The sequence below is a fragment of the Lutjanus erythropterus genome, chromosome 14, assembly GCF_056507025.1.
Source record: "Lutjanus erythropterus isolate fLutEry1 chromosome 14, fLutEry1.hap2, whole genome shotgun sequence".
In the NCBI taxonomy this organism is placed as follows: domain Eukaryota; kingdom Metazoa; phylum Chordata; class Actinopteri; order Lutjaniformes; family Lutjanidae; genus Lutjanus; species Lutjanus erythropterus.
Window position 1 is genome coordinate 3,776,409 of NC_139330.1, and position 17,391 is coordinate 3,793,799.

General features: G+C 38.6%; 1 protein-coding gene across 1 annotated transcript in view; it reads left to right on the plus strand.

The window, feature by feature from the left end:
* Positions 1–17,391, plus strand: part of thada (THADA armadillo repeat containing) — a 125,559-nt gene that overhangs the window by 22,108 nt on the left and 86,060 nt on the right. Inside the window, exons 21-25 of the mRNA XM_084735408.1 lie at positions 1,633–1,742; positions 5,240–5,372; positions 10,220–10,342; positions 11,325–11,447; positions 12,643–12,734. Of these exons, the coding sequence (XP_084591534.1) occupies positions 1,633–1,742; positions 5,240–5,372; positions 10,220–10,342; positions 11,325–11,447; positions 12,643–12,734 (581 nt within the window). The remainder of the gene's footprint in view (positions 1–1,632; positions 1,743–5,239; positions 5,373–10,219; positions 10,343–11,324; positions 11,448–12,642; positions 12,735–17,391) is intronic.

Here is a 17,391-nt window from a genome sequence, read left to right on the forward strand (position 1 = left end):
ACTCTCCGGTCTCCAGCGTACATCACAAAAAAAAAGAGTAACATCAGGTTTCATGATCGAAGAAAGTTAATATCCTGTTGACACTTCTGACCATATTTGCATGCTCCCTTTCTCGCACTCATCCTGAGCTCTTTGTCTCTGCTGTGACTGTACATCACAGTTAAATCACCTGGTTTTCCAGCAGTTTATACTGGTACACACTAACCCACCACTGGTTATTTGTATAAGGTTTTACTTGATGTTGCTCAATCAGAATGTCAACAGAAGATAGAATTTCCTGCTCTGGATAGTCGTATCGGAAATGCTTCTGATACAACCTAAAATGCTGAACTGGCGAGTACGTGAGTTTATGCACACATCCAGTATCGTATAATTTATCATCTTCGAAACAGGATGACGGTACTTCCTAGCAGCATCTGTTCAGCTGTTTCTTTTTAAAACCTGAGCCAGGCCATACAGCAATGATAGGAATCATATCACATCCGTACAGGGTTAGTCCAACGGCTGCTAAAAATTATTACATATTTTTTTGTTTGTTTCTCATCTTTATATTAAATCTGAATGTCTATATGTCTGGGTACATTTTTGTATTCATATCTGTAAACATTCACAGGTGCTGATAAGTATGTATGTATATGAATGAAGATGAAAACAGTTTGTTTCACTCAGTGTATATATACTATGTACTGAAGAAAAAATTACTGAATGGACTGTAGTTTTAAATATAACATGAATTTATTGCAATAAAAGTCATTTTAAAAAATGTTAGAATAATGCAGTCAATGCGATTGTAAAATCCTCATCTGTATTTGTTAATCATTACGATGGGTGACATGTACCACTAGGACTACACAGTTAATTGAAGTATTATTGAAATCACAGTGTGGCCAAGTGCAATATCCAAATCACAGAAGCTGCAAATTTTTTGATACAGAAAAAATGTGTGACAAAACAGAATTATAATGAAGTACTGTCGTGCCACAGAGATGCCCGGGTCTACAGGTCTTGTTATCTAGATGTAAGAAAACATGTTTGTTTGGTTCAGACCCCACGGAACGTCACATAATTGTGATTTTAATAGGTTTTTTTCCAGTGAAAATGAAAAGTATGATGCAAAAATGATCATTCACACTATCACAATGGCAGTATCAATCAAAATCATACTGGGCAGCCCTACTCTACTGTGATGAGAGACAAACACTAAAACATCCTTTACTCCCGAACTTATCATGATGATCATGTTACTAAAAAAGGGAAATCCAGTGCTCTACATCTTCTAACAGAGAAACACTTCACTCTGTACATCATTGTTCAGTCAGTCATGGCTGACGTATCACTCACTGGCTGCACTGTTAAAGTGTTCAGGTAGTGTGCAGCTTTGAATGTCACATAATCTTTTTGATTGCAGTTATGTCATTTTGACCCCGTGCAACTGGTCACATCCGTTTCTGCTGCAGGGTAAAGCAGGAGGCTTTAAAGTCATGCATACATAACACACACACACACACACACACACACACACACACACACACACACACACACACACACACACACACACACACACACACACATTCAGTATTGTTCTTGTTACAGTTCAGTTGCTGAGTCTCTCTGTGGTTCTCTCTGTTACAGGTGGAGGGAGTCGGCCTGTACTTCCGTCAGCAGCTCCTGCAGTCCCGTCATCGTGGCGCCTTTGAACTGGCTTATGTGGGCTTTGTACGCCTCACCGACATGCTGTGCAGGTGTGTGTGTGTATTCACGTTCAGGGTAAAGGGCTGAAAGGTAATACTGCTGAATGGATGTGGGCACTTGTTCCCATCATGCCTTAGCAAGTAGCCAGGTCTTCTCAGAATCACTCTTCAGGTATAATATGTTTGATTATATCAAGGCGGGTGTTTTTCATCACCTGGAGCTGTCTGCTCAGCCAACAGATACACAGGAGAAAAGTTAACCTGCTGATAATAAAACAAGACCACTGAATTAATTAAAAAGCAGATGAAAATATATTTTAGCATGAAATTCTAATGCATTAATTAATTAAAGGAACCATTTTGGCAAATACACTTAAATTGTTTCTTTACTCTCTGAGATAGATGAGAAGATTCATGTCTTTGCTTGGTCCACACCCAGAGTCAGGATGTGCTTAGCTTAGCTTAGTTTAAGACAGAACGCAGCTGAAATATATAAAAACACCTTTCCAACTAGAGCTGCAACAATTAATGAATAAGTTCATAAGTTTTTTTTTTTTTACTTTTTTGACTTCAACAAATGTCTCCACCAGACATACCAAACACACAGGCCATATACATTATATACACCTTTCACTATTTACTGTATTATTGCAGGTATTACATCTTTTAATTTTAAGGCCTCAACCAAATTGTGTTATAAATAGTGCAGTGAAATTTATTGTATTTTCCTTTTCACTGTCAATTTTACATCTAATCTTAACCATGTTTGTACAGGATCTACTGTCATACGGGAAAATAAAGACAAACATTTAGCAAGTTGTGGCAAAGTATTGATAAATTAAAAAACACTGAAGTTTTGTTTTATATTTTATGGAGTGTCACTGCACATTTAGCAGTAGTACAGGTCAGAGTGGTGCAGCCTCTGTGGCTTCAGGAGCAGCGTTAAACGTGACTCGAGTCTCACACGGCTCTCCACTCCCCATCATCTGCTACTCATGGAAATAATTCTACTATTATCCTCCTCAGGGGGAAGAAAAAAAACTGTCTTAATTCTGAACGAGATGAAAGAATTTCTCACTTTCTTGTACCTCCGTTTTTTCCTCAATGGCGGGTTGTGGAAGATGTCTTCAGCCCTGCGGCAGGTGACAAACCACAAAACTGTCGCAGCAGCGTTGCCTTTGAACCACCCAGCTCCGAGCAGTTAAAACAAAACTCACTTGTTTTGTTCTCGTACAAAAAAAACCGTCTCGCAGTGTGTTGTGTAATGAGGGCGACATTCTCGTGGTTGCGTGTAGGAGTGCTGGGGAGTGTGTGTGTTCTGCTCGGGGCGTGTGTGGATGTGAGTATGTGTTTTCAGGATGGGAAGAGCAGTGTGTGGATGGTATGCAGGCCGTGTGCTGGGTTATGGGGTGTTGATTGCGGGGTGCTTAACCACGGCCTTTTGATGCTCTGCCTTGGGATCTGGCTCTGGTGTGTTCCACTGTGTTTGCACTCTCTCACTGTGTCTTCTCAACTCTGTCTTCAGTCTACCCAATTTTCTCTTTCTTTTACTTTTTTTGTCTCTCTTCACTATCTCTTTTTTTGTCTCTGTGCAACCGAGTTCCCTTGATAGCCATGTGCATTTATATCTGCAGTTGTTTACAGTGGCGGTTCCCAACCTTGTTTGTCAGATACACTCCCACAGCCCGGTCTGAACTCAAGTACCCCTTCAACAACAACACCCGCTATTAACTATTAATGATTTTGAAGTGAATTTTTTTCTAATATTTCTAAAAATGAACTGTTTGGTAAAGTTTACAGTGGAAGAAACTATTATAAGTACAACCCATATTCCAGAAGAGTTGGGATGTTGTGTAAAATGCACTGATTTGCAAGGGTACATACAGGTTTTGGAGCAACACATGTTGCTATCCAGACAAGGTCTTTTTCAGAGACGCCCCTGATTATTTCAGCTAGGCGATGCTGAGACAATTGTGGACGTGTTCCAACTGCGTGTCTTCATGGTAAAAGAGTTCAGGTACTGGATTGACCTGCCTGCAGTCCAGACCTGTCTCCCATTGAAAATGTGTGGTGCATTATGAAGCACAAAACCCAACAACAGAGACCCCGGACTGTTGAGCAGCTGAAGTCGTATATCAAGCAAGAATGAGAAAAAATTTCAGTTTGAAACTTCAACAGTCAGTGTCCTCAGTTCACAAACACTGACTGAGTGTTGTTAAAAGAAAAGCTGATGTATCACAGTGATGAACACGCTGCCGTCACAACTTTTTGAAGCATGTTGCAGGCATCAAATTCAGAATGAGTCAGTATTTACAAAAAACAACAGTTTATTAGTTTGACCATCAAATATCTTGTCTTTGAACTGTATTCAACTGAATTTAGGTCAATATATCATTAACATTTTAGGTATTTCAACCACTTATCAATTACTTTTAACTATTTCACCTTACTTGTAGATGATTTAACTTTTCTGCTTGTTGACTGGTTTTAGTTTATGTTTTTTAATTAGTTGAGCTATTTCTCAGTCTTACTCCACACCCCTGACAGCTTTGGAAATGACTGATTTACAGCATGTGTCACTAAGAGTGTGTGTGTCCCTAGTGTGTCAAGTGTGTGTGATGAAGTACACTGGAGTGTATGTGTGAAGTAGTACTGCGCCCTCGCTCTGTCCTTCACATTGGATTGTTTTAATTTGTCCTCTCCGCTTCACTGGCTCTTGTTAAACAGCTGCTTCTTACAGAACAGGGCACGGCGGTTTCTTGTGGGTGTGTGTTTGCCAGACCTGCTTCAGATCATATTCTTAGCATTTGTTTTAAAACGCTCAGATGCCACAGAGAACAGTGTGAGTCTGTCACAGGTATTTCCCTTATAAAAATAAAAATCAACCACTTTCAAATAGGTGCACAATGATCCTCATTCTCTAGGCTAAGTTTTGGTCTGAAGGAAAGAAATGTGATCTTTGGTCCATAAAAAAGTGAAAAATGTTGATCATTGTTGCACTTGAACAAAACAAATGTTCTGTCATGTCCACATCCCAAAGACATTCAGGTTGTTGTCATATTCACTTCACCTTTTTTTATTAAAATAATCTCTCAAAACCATTAATTCACTATCAAAACCCTTGGTGATAAATGTAATAGTTGATTAATAATCTCTAACTGGAAGCTCTCTGACACAATGTTTGGAAGATTTTTGTTGGGAGAAAGAGATTAGATTTATTTATGAGATTGTTTTCATTCAGTGCATTTAATTCATGCAAAAGTGTGGAGTATGACTTTTCCTCTTGAAAACTTGCATACAGTACAGCTATTGTGGATATTAGAAATCACTGTTAGTTAGCATAGCAAGTACACAGTAGTTTTTAGCTAATACTGTGTCTAAAGCAACTGAAAATACTTGTGTAAGAAACAGAGTTATCAAAAATATCGATCTATCGATACTGAATCTTTGAAATAAATCATAGTGAGCCATTTGCTGTAAGATTTTTGTCTTTGATGTTGTAAATATTTGTACAATGACTGATTCTTGCATGTGTGTTTTTATGTAAGGAGTGGAAGTCAGGCCCTGCAGCAGCTTCCGGCCCGCTGGCTGTCTGAGGTTCTAGAGGAGGTCAAATCCAGTGACCCGTCGTCCAAGCTGTGTGCCACACGACGCAGCGCTGGAATACCTTTCTACATCCAGGTGTGTGAGCACGTCATTCAGAATTTAAACAAAACAATCAGGCTGAGCAGGAAGAAGTATCAAAACAATGGCTGGCTTGTTTCGGTCTTGACTCACGCTGTTGATTTCAAGTGATAGAAAGAGGCTGTTGTTTTAATTTAAAACACTTCAGGATGCAGAAGATGCAGACTTTTGTCAGTAAACAGCACATTCCTCTCATGTAGTTTACTCAGTGTGTGTGTGGTGGAGTGGTGGTCACATTGGTTTACTCCATCCTTAGTCAGTCTCACCCTCTCTGCACACAGTCATCCTTTTGTTTGTGATACTTTGCTGCTACTTAAGACACAGTTCGGATTTTCTTTTCTCTCAATTCTTTGGTCATGGTTTGATTTGTGAAAATAAGATGTCAGACTGCAGTTTTCAGTGTGAGTAATGGCTGCAGCTATCGATTATTTTAGTACTTGAGTAGTCTACCAATTTTTCGCAGTGACACAGACAATAACATCACAGCCACAACAGCGCTGGTCAGACTCACATGCTCAGACGTATAGTGGCATGAAATTGGCAGTCAGGATAGATTCCAGTATGAACAGGATAAAGAGAAGACAGACAGTCTACAAGGAGACGGAGCAGCTGACGATGTCACCGATCAGTGGTAAACTGTCAGCTCTTCAGGCTAATGTTAGCTAGCAGCAGACTGCTGCTAGCTAACATTAGCCTTGAACTAACATTAGTTCACAGACTGACAGTTAAAATTTCACCTCCAGTTCTGGCTGAAGAATAAACAACCCATGACACATCTCTGCAAACATTTTTTCATCCAGACTTGTTTAATTTTTTCTATATTTTTTTTTTTCTCTCACTGTGAAGCTTTACTACAGCAAACTGTTACATCGCATTGGTCTCCAGTTTTACATCTGCTTCCACAAGATCATGTGTTTCCTATGTGATTTTGCAAGATTGTGCTGATAAATAATCTTAATATAATAATATAATATGATCAGGCCTGGCTGTAACCTGGAGCACTTTTGGAGGAAATGTAAAAGTCATGTAATAGTTTTTAATAGTCTAAAAGTTCTTAGCCTGAAAATCAGAATCAGGCAGGTCAGATTCTTAAAATAATCGCAAATCGGAATCGACCAAGAAAATTGCAATCAGTGCATCAAGATCATGTGACGGTTAAAGTTTAAATTTGGTCAAAACTGAGTTCATAATGGGGAATGTGTTGCATGGATAGAGTGAGGGTTATGGTTAGAGAATGAATGTTGGAAAGTTTCCAGAGGTTCAGCAACAGAAACCTTGTGTGTGTGTGTTTGTGTGTGTGTGTGTGCGCGCGTGTTCTTGTGTTCCTGTTTACTCCTAAAAGTAGTGCAATCACAGCAGTTCTTGGCATGCCACTGGAGCACTCATGCTGGAAGAACATTGAGTTTCTTGATCCATCTGTCTTTTTTATTCAGTGACTCGCATAAATACTCATAACACACACACACACACACACACACACACACACTGTCCTCTGGTTGACCCTCTTGGTAGTCGCCAGTCCCACACACCTCTAACAATGTGTTGTAATCTCTGACTAACTTACCTTAACACTTGACTGACTCAGCTCTTTGTTAAGCCACAGACCGCCTCCCCACTTCCCCTGATTACTGATATTAAAACTAGATGTGACAGAGTTCATGTTTTATCATAGCAGTAATTTAGGAGAGGGGTTGCTCTTTCTTGTGGTTATGGGTGGCACATGGCTGCATCACTGACTCACTTCTGTTTTTTATGCGTTTGTATGTCAGACATGTGTGCTATCTGAAAAAACAGTCTTTGAACAAGCTGATTTATTTAAATTTTGATATTTCTTGCTCACAAACATCCTGCACCATTACAGTGTGCTGGTTTGCACAGGTAACGAAGAGCAGAAGCCCCGACAAACAAAACAAAAATGAGAGCAAACCCCACAGGACAGCACAACATCATATTTAAGTTATTGCACAGGCTGTGGCCTGTTGTAATCAAAGAGAAAATGAAAATGGACTTACAGAAAAGACTGCAGGTGCTGCAAAGATCTATAAAAAGGTTTCGTAGTGCCTCCATCGTTCTACAGCATCATTTCTTTATAGTGGCCAACACCAATATTACATAATAAGACACCTAATTTACCTATTGTAATATTTGATAAGATTTTCTAGATTAGTGGTTCAAACTTTTTTTTTGCACTCACCCCTTTCAGAAACTGAACAGGATATAATCACTAAACTCTTAATTTATTTATTACCCCTTCATAAATCATATTCATTCACCTGTGTTTCACTCTTGATGTCTGCTCTTTCTCACCTCCTCTGCAGTGGCTGTGCCCCCTGGTTTGGGGACCACTGCTCTAGAGTGTAAACTCTTTTAAACTTGTTAATTACCAGATAATGATCATTACTGTTTCTTTACTGTTTTCCTGGACGATATATTCATCAAGGTTTTTCCGTTGCATAATGTTGTCTAATAGATCTGAACTTTAACATCTTTGAGGAAACTACCCCACATTTCAGTCCAGGTAGTAGAACAGATTTGAGCAGAGCAAAAATCTCACCATTATCACTTTAATGTTTCAAAGGAAAATGACAATAATGATGTCATAACAGATCATTCACTCAAATATTCCATATTATAATGCAAGTGCGTTATAATTGCTGTAAGCCCAAACTATCCCTAAGATTAAGATGCCATATGTTTTTATTCAAAAGGTAATTTTAGCGAGGCAACAGGGATGCTGAGAGTAAAGGAAGAGAAGTAACTTAAGACAGAACAACGCCTGGTAGAAAACAAATATGGAGGACTTAAGATGAGGATGAAAGGAGAGGGAGAGATGGAGAAGATAGAGGATAAAGTGGGAGACACTGGCGGAACGGAGGAAGTTTGCGGAGAAGCAGAAGTCAACACCTTGGCAGAGCTTTGGGCTGCATTCCTTCACACAGAAAGACAGAGTCAGATCCGGGAAGGCTGGCTCCTGCGCTCGCCTCATGCTGGTCTGGACCAGCCTGGGACAGACTTCACAGGAACCGGGCTACCTCTTCCTCTTAACTTTCCTCCACCTCCCCCCCAGGAGTTCATAAGAGCCAGACTGTGCCTCCTCCATCCTCCATCTCTCCATCCCTCCCAGGCTTCTCTCTCAACCATTACCCCGTCCAGACACACAGCTGGCTCCCATCAGAGAGAGAACTCCTTTCTCACACAGCAGCCGACTGCTGTCACCTCCTGGCTCCCACACTCCCAACACTCTCACTCCTGGCACATACAAATGATGTCATTCAGTGATGCTGTAGGCCTATAGATTAACTTATGTAATAGTGTAGCTGTTTTTTTTTTTTTTGTGTGTGATATGAACATGGTTCAGCGATGAAGTCGACAACAAGTTAACAACAAAACAAGTAAGCTAAACTTCTGAATTGACATATTATACACCATACAGTGTGTTGTAACTCATGAGAAGGATAACGTCATAAGTCACAGGAACGCAGGAAATCTGACAAATCGTTTTCATTTGACTGCTCCTCGATTGATCAGCAACTGAAGAGACAATGGATATTGAAAATCTGAAGTTATTTCACGATATAACTACATATTCGAGAACCCACCGTCAGACAACAGCTAACATTAGCATTAAACAACTTCCTAGCAAAAACAAAAAGTGTTCCACTTTATATGAACTTAACCATAACAACAAAACCCCAAAATCATACCTAAAGAAAGAGGGTCAACATTAAAGGTGAACGTCAGCTATTTTACAGATTAGAGTCCACTTACACAGACAGGGAAACAGCCTTAAGGGTCAGTGAGACATTTTTTAGGGAGAACTACTTTACCACATATGTGGAAAAAAATGTGGCTGCAGAGGAAGCTGCATGAAATCAAGGCCCCAACTTGCGCTGCCTTAACTGACCTCACTCAAGACGGCGGAGTTTGAAAATGAAAAAAAATCTAAATCACTCGAATCTCTGACCGCACTGATGGCAGTGGAGTCGCGTTGTGGTTACTGTAGGCACCAGGTTTTGACAAGTAAGAAGAATGCTTGAAAAAAAATATATCTCTGGTTTTGCCGCACTGATTTTGTTCCTTTGTGAGCCTGACATTGTTATAGGAATGTGGTACATGGCTGTAAAAAAGAATGTCACCCACTGGTTTGTGGACTGTTGTTTTGAAGGCTCGAGTTTGGCATTTTGACCGTCACCATCTGGGTTTTTTGGAGCCAGGAACTGATCATATTTGGATTGGAGGGTGAAGCTGTGAAGGAACGTGGGCTAACTCTAAGTTATCAGCAAATACTTGCGCAAGCTAGCTAGCTTGGTTCACAAAATGCATTCGTAATACATTAACTGAAAAACAGGCGTAAAACAAAATGTACTCCTTAGACTGTCCTTCAGTAGCGTCGTCAGTCAAAGTGTAGCCATGCCCTGCTTTATGGTCTGTTTTACTCTAAATGGAACCACATTTTACTGAATGAACATCATGCTGTATTGAAGAAGACTTGACTCATTGTGAAGCTGTTTATTGAGGTGATAAGTATGGTCGTTTTATCTTCGACTTCTTTTTGCAACCAGCGGAGTCGCCCCCTGCTGGCTGTTTGAAAGAATGCAGGTTTAAGGCACATCAGCATTGGCTTCACTTTTCAGACGTGGAGGCTACGTCCACTTCTTTTGTACAGTCGATGGTACAGTGCTACATCTTTTATAACAAAATCAAAATCAGATGTAGACACAGTAATAATAGTCGTATCTGAGATGTACATTGATTTTAAAAACACTCACTGACCTGTTTGTGACTCCTTCCATTCTTCCTGCTACATTTCTGTTTTGTTTTGATGCTTGTTTTTACTCCCACAGGCTCTGCTCTCCTCTGAGCCCAAGTCGTCCAGTTGCAGCCTGTTGAAAATGACCATGAGAGAGCTGATCGCTTTGGCCATGCCCTCTGCTGACAGGAACACTGACAGCTCCACTGTCCCTCAGGTTTGACCAACCTTAACACACTGCAGTGGCATCATAATGAGCCTTCTGTGACTGATGATTTTAGATGTTTATTTGACTTTTAACCCCTAAGACACTTTGATCTGCATTAAAGTTTGTTAACTTGTTCTGCAACTAAGCATCATAAAAACCAGGTGAGAAATTTCAAATCAAGTCTTTCCTTACAGTGTAGTGTGACGTATATCCATTTCATGAACTGCATGTCTATTTACTCTGCAGTAACATTACCATTCATCTTTAAGTTAGTTAATTCAATTTTCACAGCTTGTTACATAGCCTTAATAATATTTACTGTTTGTTTTGTATGTAGGGTTTTTGAGCATTTTGATAAACACCTCAGTGTCTTAGATAACTGCATTAGCTAGCTAGCTATCATTGCGTCTTCATTCAAACTTGATAAAATAAACCTCAGTGGAATTTTTTCCACCGGTCCAACAATCACGAGCTCTGGTTTGATCAAAATAAATCTGTAATTCATGGTGTTAGTTGTGAAAATATCACAGGGGGAGGAGCGAGATGGAGGACGGAGTTTAGACAGGTAGTGATACACCATACAGTGTGTTGTAATTCATGAGAAGCATAACGTCACAGTAATATGATCACTAAGCTTGCAGATGAAGGTAACATTTCTATAACGTTAACAGGAAGTAAACTGACTTGCAGCTTGAGAAGAAATCACATCAGGAATAAATAGCTGACAAACTATAATTTGGCTGTTGATGGTACATTTTTACAACAGCTTCAACATGAGGCCCGTCCCCTTTTAAAGGTGATATTCTAAAAATATTTCTTGCTCATCAAATACTGATGGACAGCAGTTTTGCGTCAAATCAACTGTGGAGATCTGTAGATTTATGGTAAACAGTTATTTTTTAAGCAGTCTTGACAAATAAATCCTTGTGTGATGAATTCTTGACTCTGATTGTGCTGAAAGGTTAAATGTTCTGTGTTTACTTCTCTACAGGTTCATGCTCTGAACATCCTCAGGGCTCTGTACAGAGACACTCGTCTGGGGGAAAACATCATTCCCTTCGTCTCAGACGGGATGCAGGCTGCTGTGCTGGGCTTCACCTCTCCTGTCTGGGCAGTGAGTTTTTAACTACCATGTTTTCTTCATCTACTTTTGTCTCTGCTGTTTGACTTCAGATAGATGAACACGCTCCCCAACACCATGACATGCCATTTTATTGACATTCAGCATGAAATATTTTTCCACAACTTTCACATATTGTGTGCATGTATCATCCCTTCACGTTTGTCTGGAATTATTTTGTGACTTGTAACAAACACAGGTGGGAAATAAACACAAAAACAATCAAAACTTTGTACAGTTAAGTCATAAAATCATAGATTTGTAAGAATAAAGTCTGGCCTACAGGGCATTACAAAGTTAATCCAGTTTTCGCAGCATGACACAATAATTCCAGTTTTATGTTTAATATGCTTGTTATCTTCTCCTGTAAATGTCTCTTGTACAGTAGGGCTCTCCTGTGGTAGCCATTTCTTATTAAAATATATATAAAAATAAATAATATTTCTTAAATATATTGCTACCAGCACTATATTTAAGAAATATTTGTCTCTTTTAAACCAGTTTGAAGTATAAGGGGAAAAAAAATGAAAATATCAAAATCATGTGAAAATAACTTTGTGTGCATTATGTCTTTAATATCAGTGCAGTCCCAGAAAACATGCTAATGATTTTCATTCTCACAGTTTCTCCAGCAGACTGTGGAGTTAAAATCATAATTGGATTTCTGAGCATTTCTTAATAAAGTACCTTATCAGGGTTTTTCAAATAAACTCCCTCCAGTTTTGTGATCAAGCCTGGTTTTCACTCCAGCATCTCTCCAGGGAGGTGTTCCTAATATTTAGCTGCTGCAGTTAGATCTCTGTGGGTGGACTAAATATTAAACAGCAGCACACACTGTCTCTAAAATCACCACAAAGCTGAACATTATAACCTTTGTGAAAGTAGGATTTACTGCAGGGCTTTTGGACTACAATAAACTGGAATGTTGGTATCAATCCGAGGCAGTGTGTTTCTGCAAAACCTAATAATCACGCTAAACAAAGTTACTGTTCTCTTATTTCTCCTCCTGTGAAACTGATGTTTGCTTTGTTGTCACTTTCAGTCTGAAACGCACTTAACCATACTCTCTCTCTCTCCCTCTCTCTCTCTCTATCTCTCTCTCTCTCTCTCTCTCTCTCTCTCTCGCCCTCTCTCTCTCTCTCTCTCTCTCCTCCTCCTCCTCCCCTCTGTTTGTCTTTTTGTGTCCCAGGTGAGGAACTCCTCCACTCTCCTCTTCAGCACTCTGATCACAAGGATCTTTGGAGTGAAGAAAGGGAAGGACGAGCACTCGAAAAAGAACAGGTCTGCTTCTCTACCAGTTCAAGTTTACTGTCATGTGCATCGGTGCTGAATGAAACGCTTACATTTCAATGTGGAAAGTATAAATCAGTGGTTATCAGTCACGTATGCGCAAATAAGGTCTACAAGTCATAATTACTTGTGCAGAAAGTTCTCTGCACCAAGCAAATGTGGCCCTCTGGAGCTGAAATACCTTAAAACATGGAAAATTCAGTTAGTGGGTTGACGTCATTCCACTTATTTTCACTTCATGTGTTTCAAAAGTTTAATAGCAAAAAAATGTGTGGACTGAATTATTTTAGACTCTAAGCTAGACTGTCTGCAGTACATCAACAGTCAGTAAACTTACAGAGAACCAAACAATTTTGAGTAAACATTTACAGTTCTGAAAACTGAAGAAATAGTAGTGTTTGTTTGACACCACATGGGGGCACTGTTGTAACACCACTTTGACTGAAACACAGGTCTCACTCTTCTAACACCCACAGCTGATTACTGCTGGTGGAGGAGCAGGTCTACACTGCTGCTGTACCAGTGATAATGAAAGGACACTGGAGGGAAAGAAAACAGGGCAGTTTCAGATTAAAATTGAAAAAAACAACAACAGAAACACATGCTATGATTACAGCGGCATAGAAAAGCCTGCGACCATCCTATCTGTGCTCTGTTGTACTTTATTTTTCTTTATGAAACACTTTATTTGACTCTGTAGGCATACAATGAAATTATGTGTTGCAACTCTCAGTGATCATGAGCAATATAAAACGTATAAAAAGTTAAAATGATAAAATAACTAGAATAAAATGATAAAACAAGAAGAATAAACAAGATAAATAAACAAACTAAATATTATGAGGTAACACCCTCTATCTACTGTATATGTATAAGAAATATGGGGGAGTGGCCATCGCCTGCAGACACAAATAATACACATTTGTCTTTGCTACAAGTTGAGGCTGTGACTCTGCCCCCACAAACTTCAGCAAAGTTGATGGTGATGGACACGAATTCGTGGGAAACAGTGCAGTGTAAAAAGTTTTTTATATTCTAGATTCTCAAACTGTGGTACTCGAGCTCCCTCTAGTGGTACTCTGAAAAATCTCCAAAAATGCTAAGAATGAAATAAATGATTTGAAAATATATAATCGAAATTTGAGATGAAAATGCTTGTGCAGTATAATAACAGTCTGCTACGTAGTCACGTTTATACATGTTGTCGTCATCCATGGTGCCGAGCTAAACTGTGATGCTAGTAAGTCTCTGCCTCACTGTGGCTGACAACAGTTAACAATAAATAATGTTTTTATTAGGAATAAACCTGCCTTCAGTGTGAGGTGAGCAGGGTGCCACTGCTGCTGTATTTTAATGTCAGTCATAAAGGTGGTACTTAAAGGGCCAAATATTTTCTGAGGTGGTTTGTGGTGTAAAAAGTTTGAGAAACACTGGATTAGATGGATTATGTGTTACATATTTGTTGCAACTGTGTGTCTGTGTTCTTATGGGGGCCTGAATTACCAGTGACACATCTGTGAACAATATGTGTCTGGATAACAGAAATGTGCTTTGTCACACTTTGTCATTTGGGAATGTTCTTGTCAGGGTGGAAAATAAACAGAAACAGCATTTAAACCATAGAGTATGGGGCATTCAAATAGGGCTGGGAGATGTCCACCAAATGTTTGTATGATTTTGTTCAGAGTGAAACGCTGCTGTGGACAGTGGAAGGTACTATCATTTTTATATACACTGAAACATTAAATATCCTCAGTTTGGGGTAGAAGGTACAGAAAGTACACCGGTATGAATTTTGATGATACCATGCTAGAGCCCTCACTTGATTGACCAAAAAGCGATGTTATAATAAGTTATAACAAAATGTTAAAAGCACAAGCTTTGCTAAATTTTAAGATTTGTGGCAAACTCAGTGTGCACAATGAAGAAGAGAAGTCAGAAAACAGACCGATGTAACTTCCATCATACGGACATACTTCAGGTTTAAAAAGAGACAATGAGTAGAAAATGATATCTGAAAATCTTCTCAGATGACAGTGGTTATAAGTGGTGATAATACTTGATATACTGGAGAAAAGGTTTGTGCATTTTTTTATTTATTATTCCAGTTTTGCACATTAAATGTTCTTAAATTTCCTCTGTGCTATGTGAACTATGTCCCAGTTAAGAATGCATTAAATGTTTCCATGCACTTGTTAGACCAGAGCTTCAGTCCTGCAGAAGACTTTATTTTGAAATTTCAAGAAAAATAAATATACTGTGATATATACTGTTACCGTCCGTGCTTTAAATTATTCCATTACATAAATTGTAAGACATACTGCCCAGCCCTATTCTCAGTTAAATATGCAGGAAGAGACATGGTGAAAAAATGTTAATAACCATATAACAAACAGGTATTATTTGTTTAAGACAGCTGCAGCACTTTGCTTCATGTTAGACAGGTGTAGTCATCTTACCCTCCCCGTGTTTTAATCCTCAGTGTTTGAGTGGATCAGGGGGTGAATCTTCATTTGCATCAGATGTAGGCGTAAACCAGGTAAATTTAAAAATAATTTGTTTGTGCCTAAATTAAAACATGCTTTTACTTCGTGGTAAATACTGTGATTAAATAAGCTGTTTTTTTTCTTTAGTTCATCTGGTGGAAGAAGCTGTTACAATAATTAGAACAATTATTGAATTTAAAAATGCCAAACTAAGGCCTTAGAAGTTTTGCATTTCATCAACAAAGGTCTTAATTTTTTTTAACAAATGTAGTGACTTTACTGCTGGTGCTGGTCTATAAACAACATTTAGTTGTATTTGAAATATTAAATTGAATTAAAATGATTTTATTAAAATGTATTTTTAAAAGGCAATTATTTAGTAGTGAAAAACAACTGATATGTGCTGTTTTTTTAAGTGGCACAATCCAGAATACAACTCAGCAGAGCCTCTTCCAGGCCACATGGATTTAAGTATTATAATATAATGTTTCCCTAAATACAAGCACCTGGTAAATTATTATTTTCTAGATCTTAAGTCATACTGATTTTCCATGATATCTTCAATACTTTTGCAGTTATGGTTGTGATGTTGGCATTAAATTTAATTCTAAGCGGAAGTAAAAAATATCTTTGAAAGTCTCAAATTGAACTTGGAGACACCTGGAGTCACTCAGGAACAAGGTTTGACTCATCAGAAGGAAAATCACAGTGTTTCAAGAGTAAAGGGCTCAGTGGTCGATGATGATCAGCCACAAATTAAATAATCATCATGTTAAAAAAGATAGATAAAACAGTTGATAACAGGCTCGTAGATAATTATGTTTGTCTATACAGAAAACCCTAACCCTAACCCTAACCCCAGGCAGTTTCTCATTGATGTGGACAAACAGAAACATTCTACTTTATGATTTTAGCCACAAAATATCACCTGAAACTCCACAGTCACAAGTGATGATATCCTGAAAACTTTTCAGAGTAAACCAGATCACCAGAAACTTGTATAACCAAAATGCACTGACCTACATATCTAAAATGTTTTGTCTGTCACGCCAATAACAAGTCAGTCAGAGAAGCTGTCATTTGCTGGATATCTCATTTTGTTGGATGAGATGTTTCTTTGATTATCCACCAGTCAGAATGAGGTTGGGTTTTGCACATGATGAATAATTTTAGAGGTTTAACTGTCTCAGTTTTAGTTGGACGGTTATCAGTTGCTAGTCCTGCTCTGCTGTCAAGGATTGTTTGAAAATTTGTGGATTGTTCTTGAGGTTTCTGGAAAAGAGTCTTAAATTACGACAGGCTCCCGATGCCTTGTCAAACAGCCATCCAAGTATTTGGAAACATGAAAATGATAGCAGGCCTGGGTCAAGTGTTTTTTCCACATATTTTGTGATTTATTGCACCAAACTCAGGTGCAGAATGGGTGGGTGTTCTGCAGCAGATCACAAGAAAATATTTGATGCTATTGCAGGCAGATCTTTCCAAAAAAAAAAAAAAAATGCATGTTTGATTTGCTGGTAAAACATTCTGGGATTGGTTTCTTTTCTGTTTTTTTATTTTTCATTTCTTTGTTCACACAAAAGCAGCATTTATGCAATAACACTAAACGTTATACCTGCTAAACATCAGCAGGTTTGCATTGTGACTGTGAGCATGTTAGCATGCTAACATTAGCATTAGGGATGCACAATTTCTTTTTTCAGTAGATACTGATAACCTGCTTCTTGTCGGCGATGCTGATACATTTTCACCTTTTTATATTTGAGGATTAATTTAACATAACCTGTAGTTTATGCACACCTGAGGGTAAAAAAGGCAGAGATGCAAAAGTGGATGATTTAATATTCCACAACTCTTATCGAACCAAAACTAACTGACATCACTATTACAACAAAAACAAAGAACAGTTCTCTTCAAATGTTCATTTATTTTTTTCTAGTAAAGAATTAGGACCGCTACTAACAATTATTTTCATCATCGATTAATCTGTCGAATGTCGATTGTCTGTAAAATGTCAAAAAATTGTGATTAAGTGTTGAGCCCAAGTTCACGTCCTCAAATGTTTTGTTTTGTGCTGGTTTATAGTTTTAAACATTGGTGAGGTGGCGGTTAACATTTCCGTGTTTCTGATTGTGTTTTGGGGATCGTGTCCCCTCTTAGCA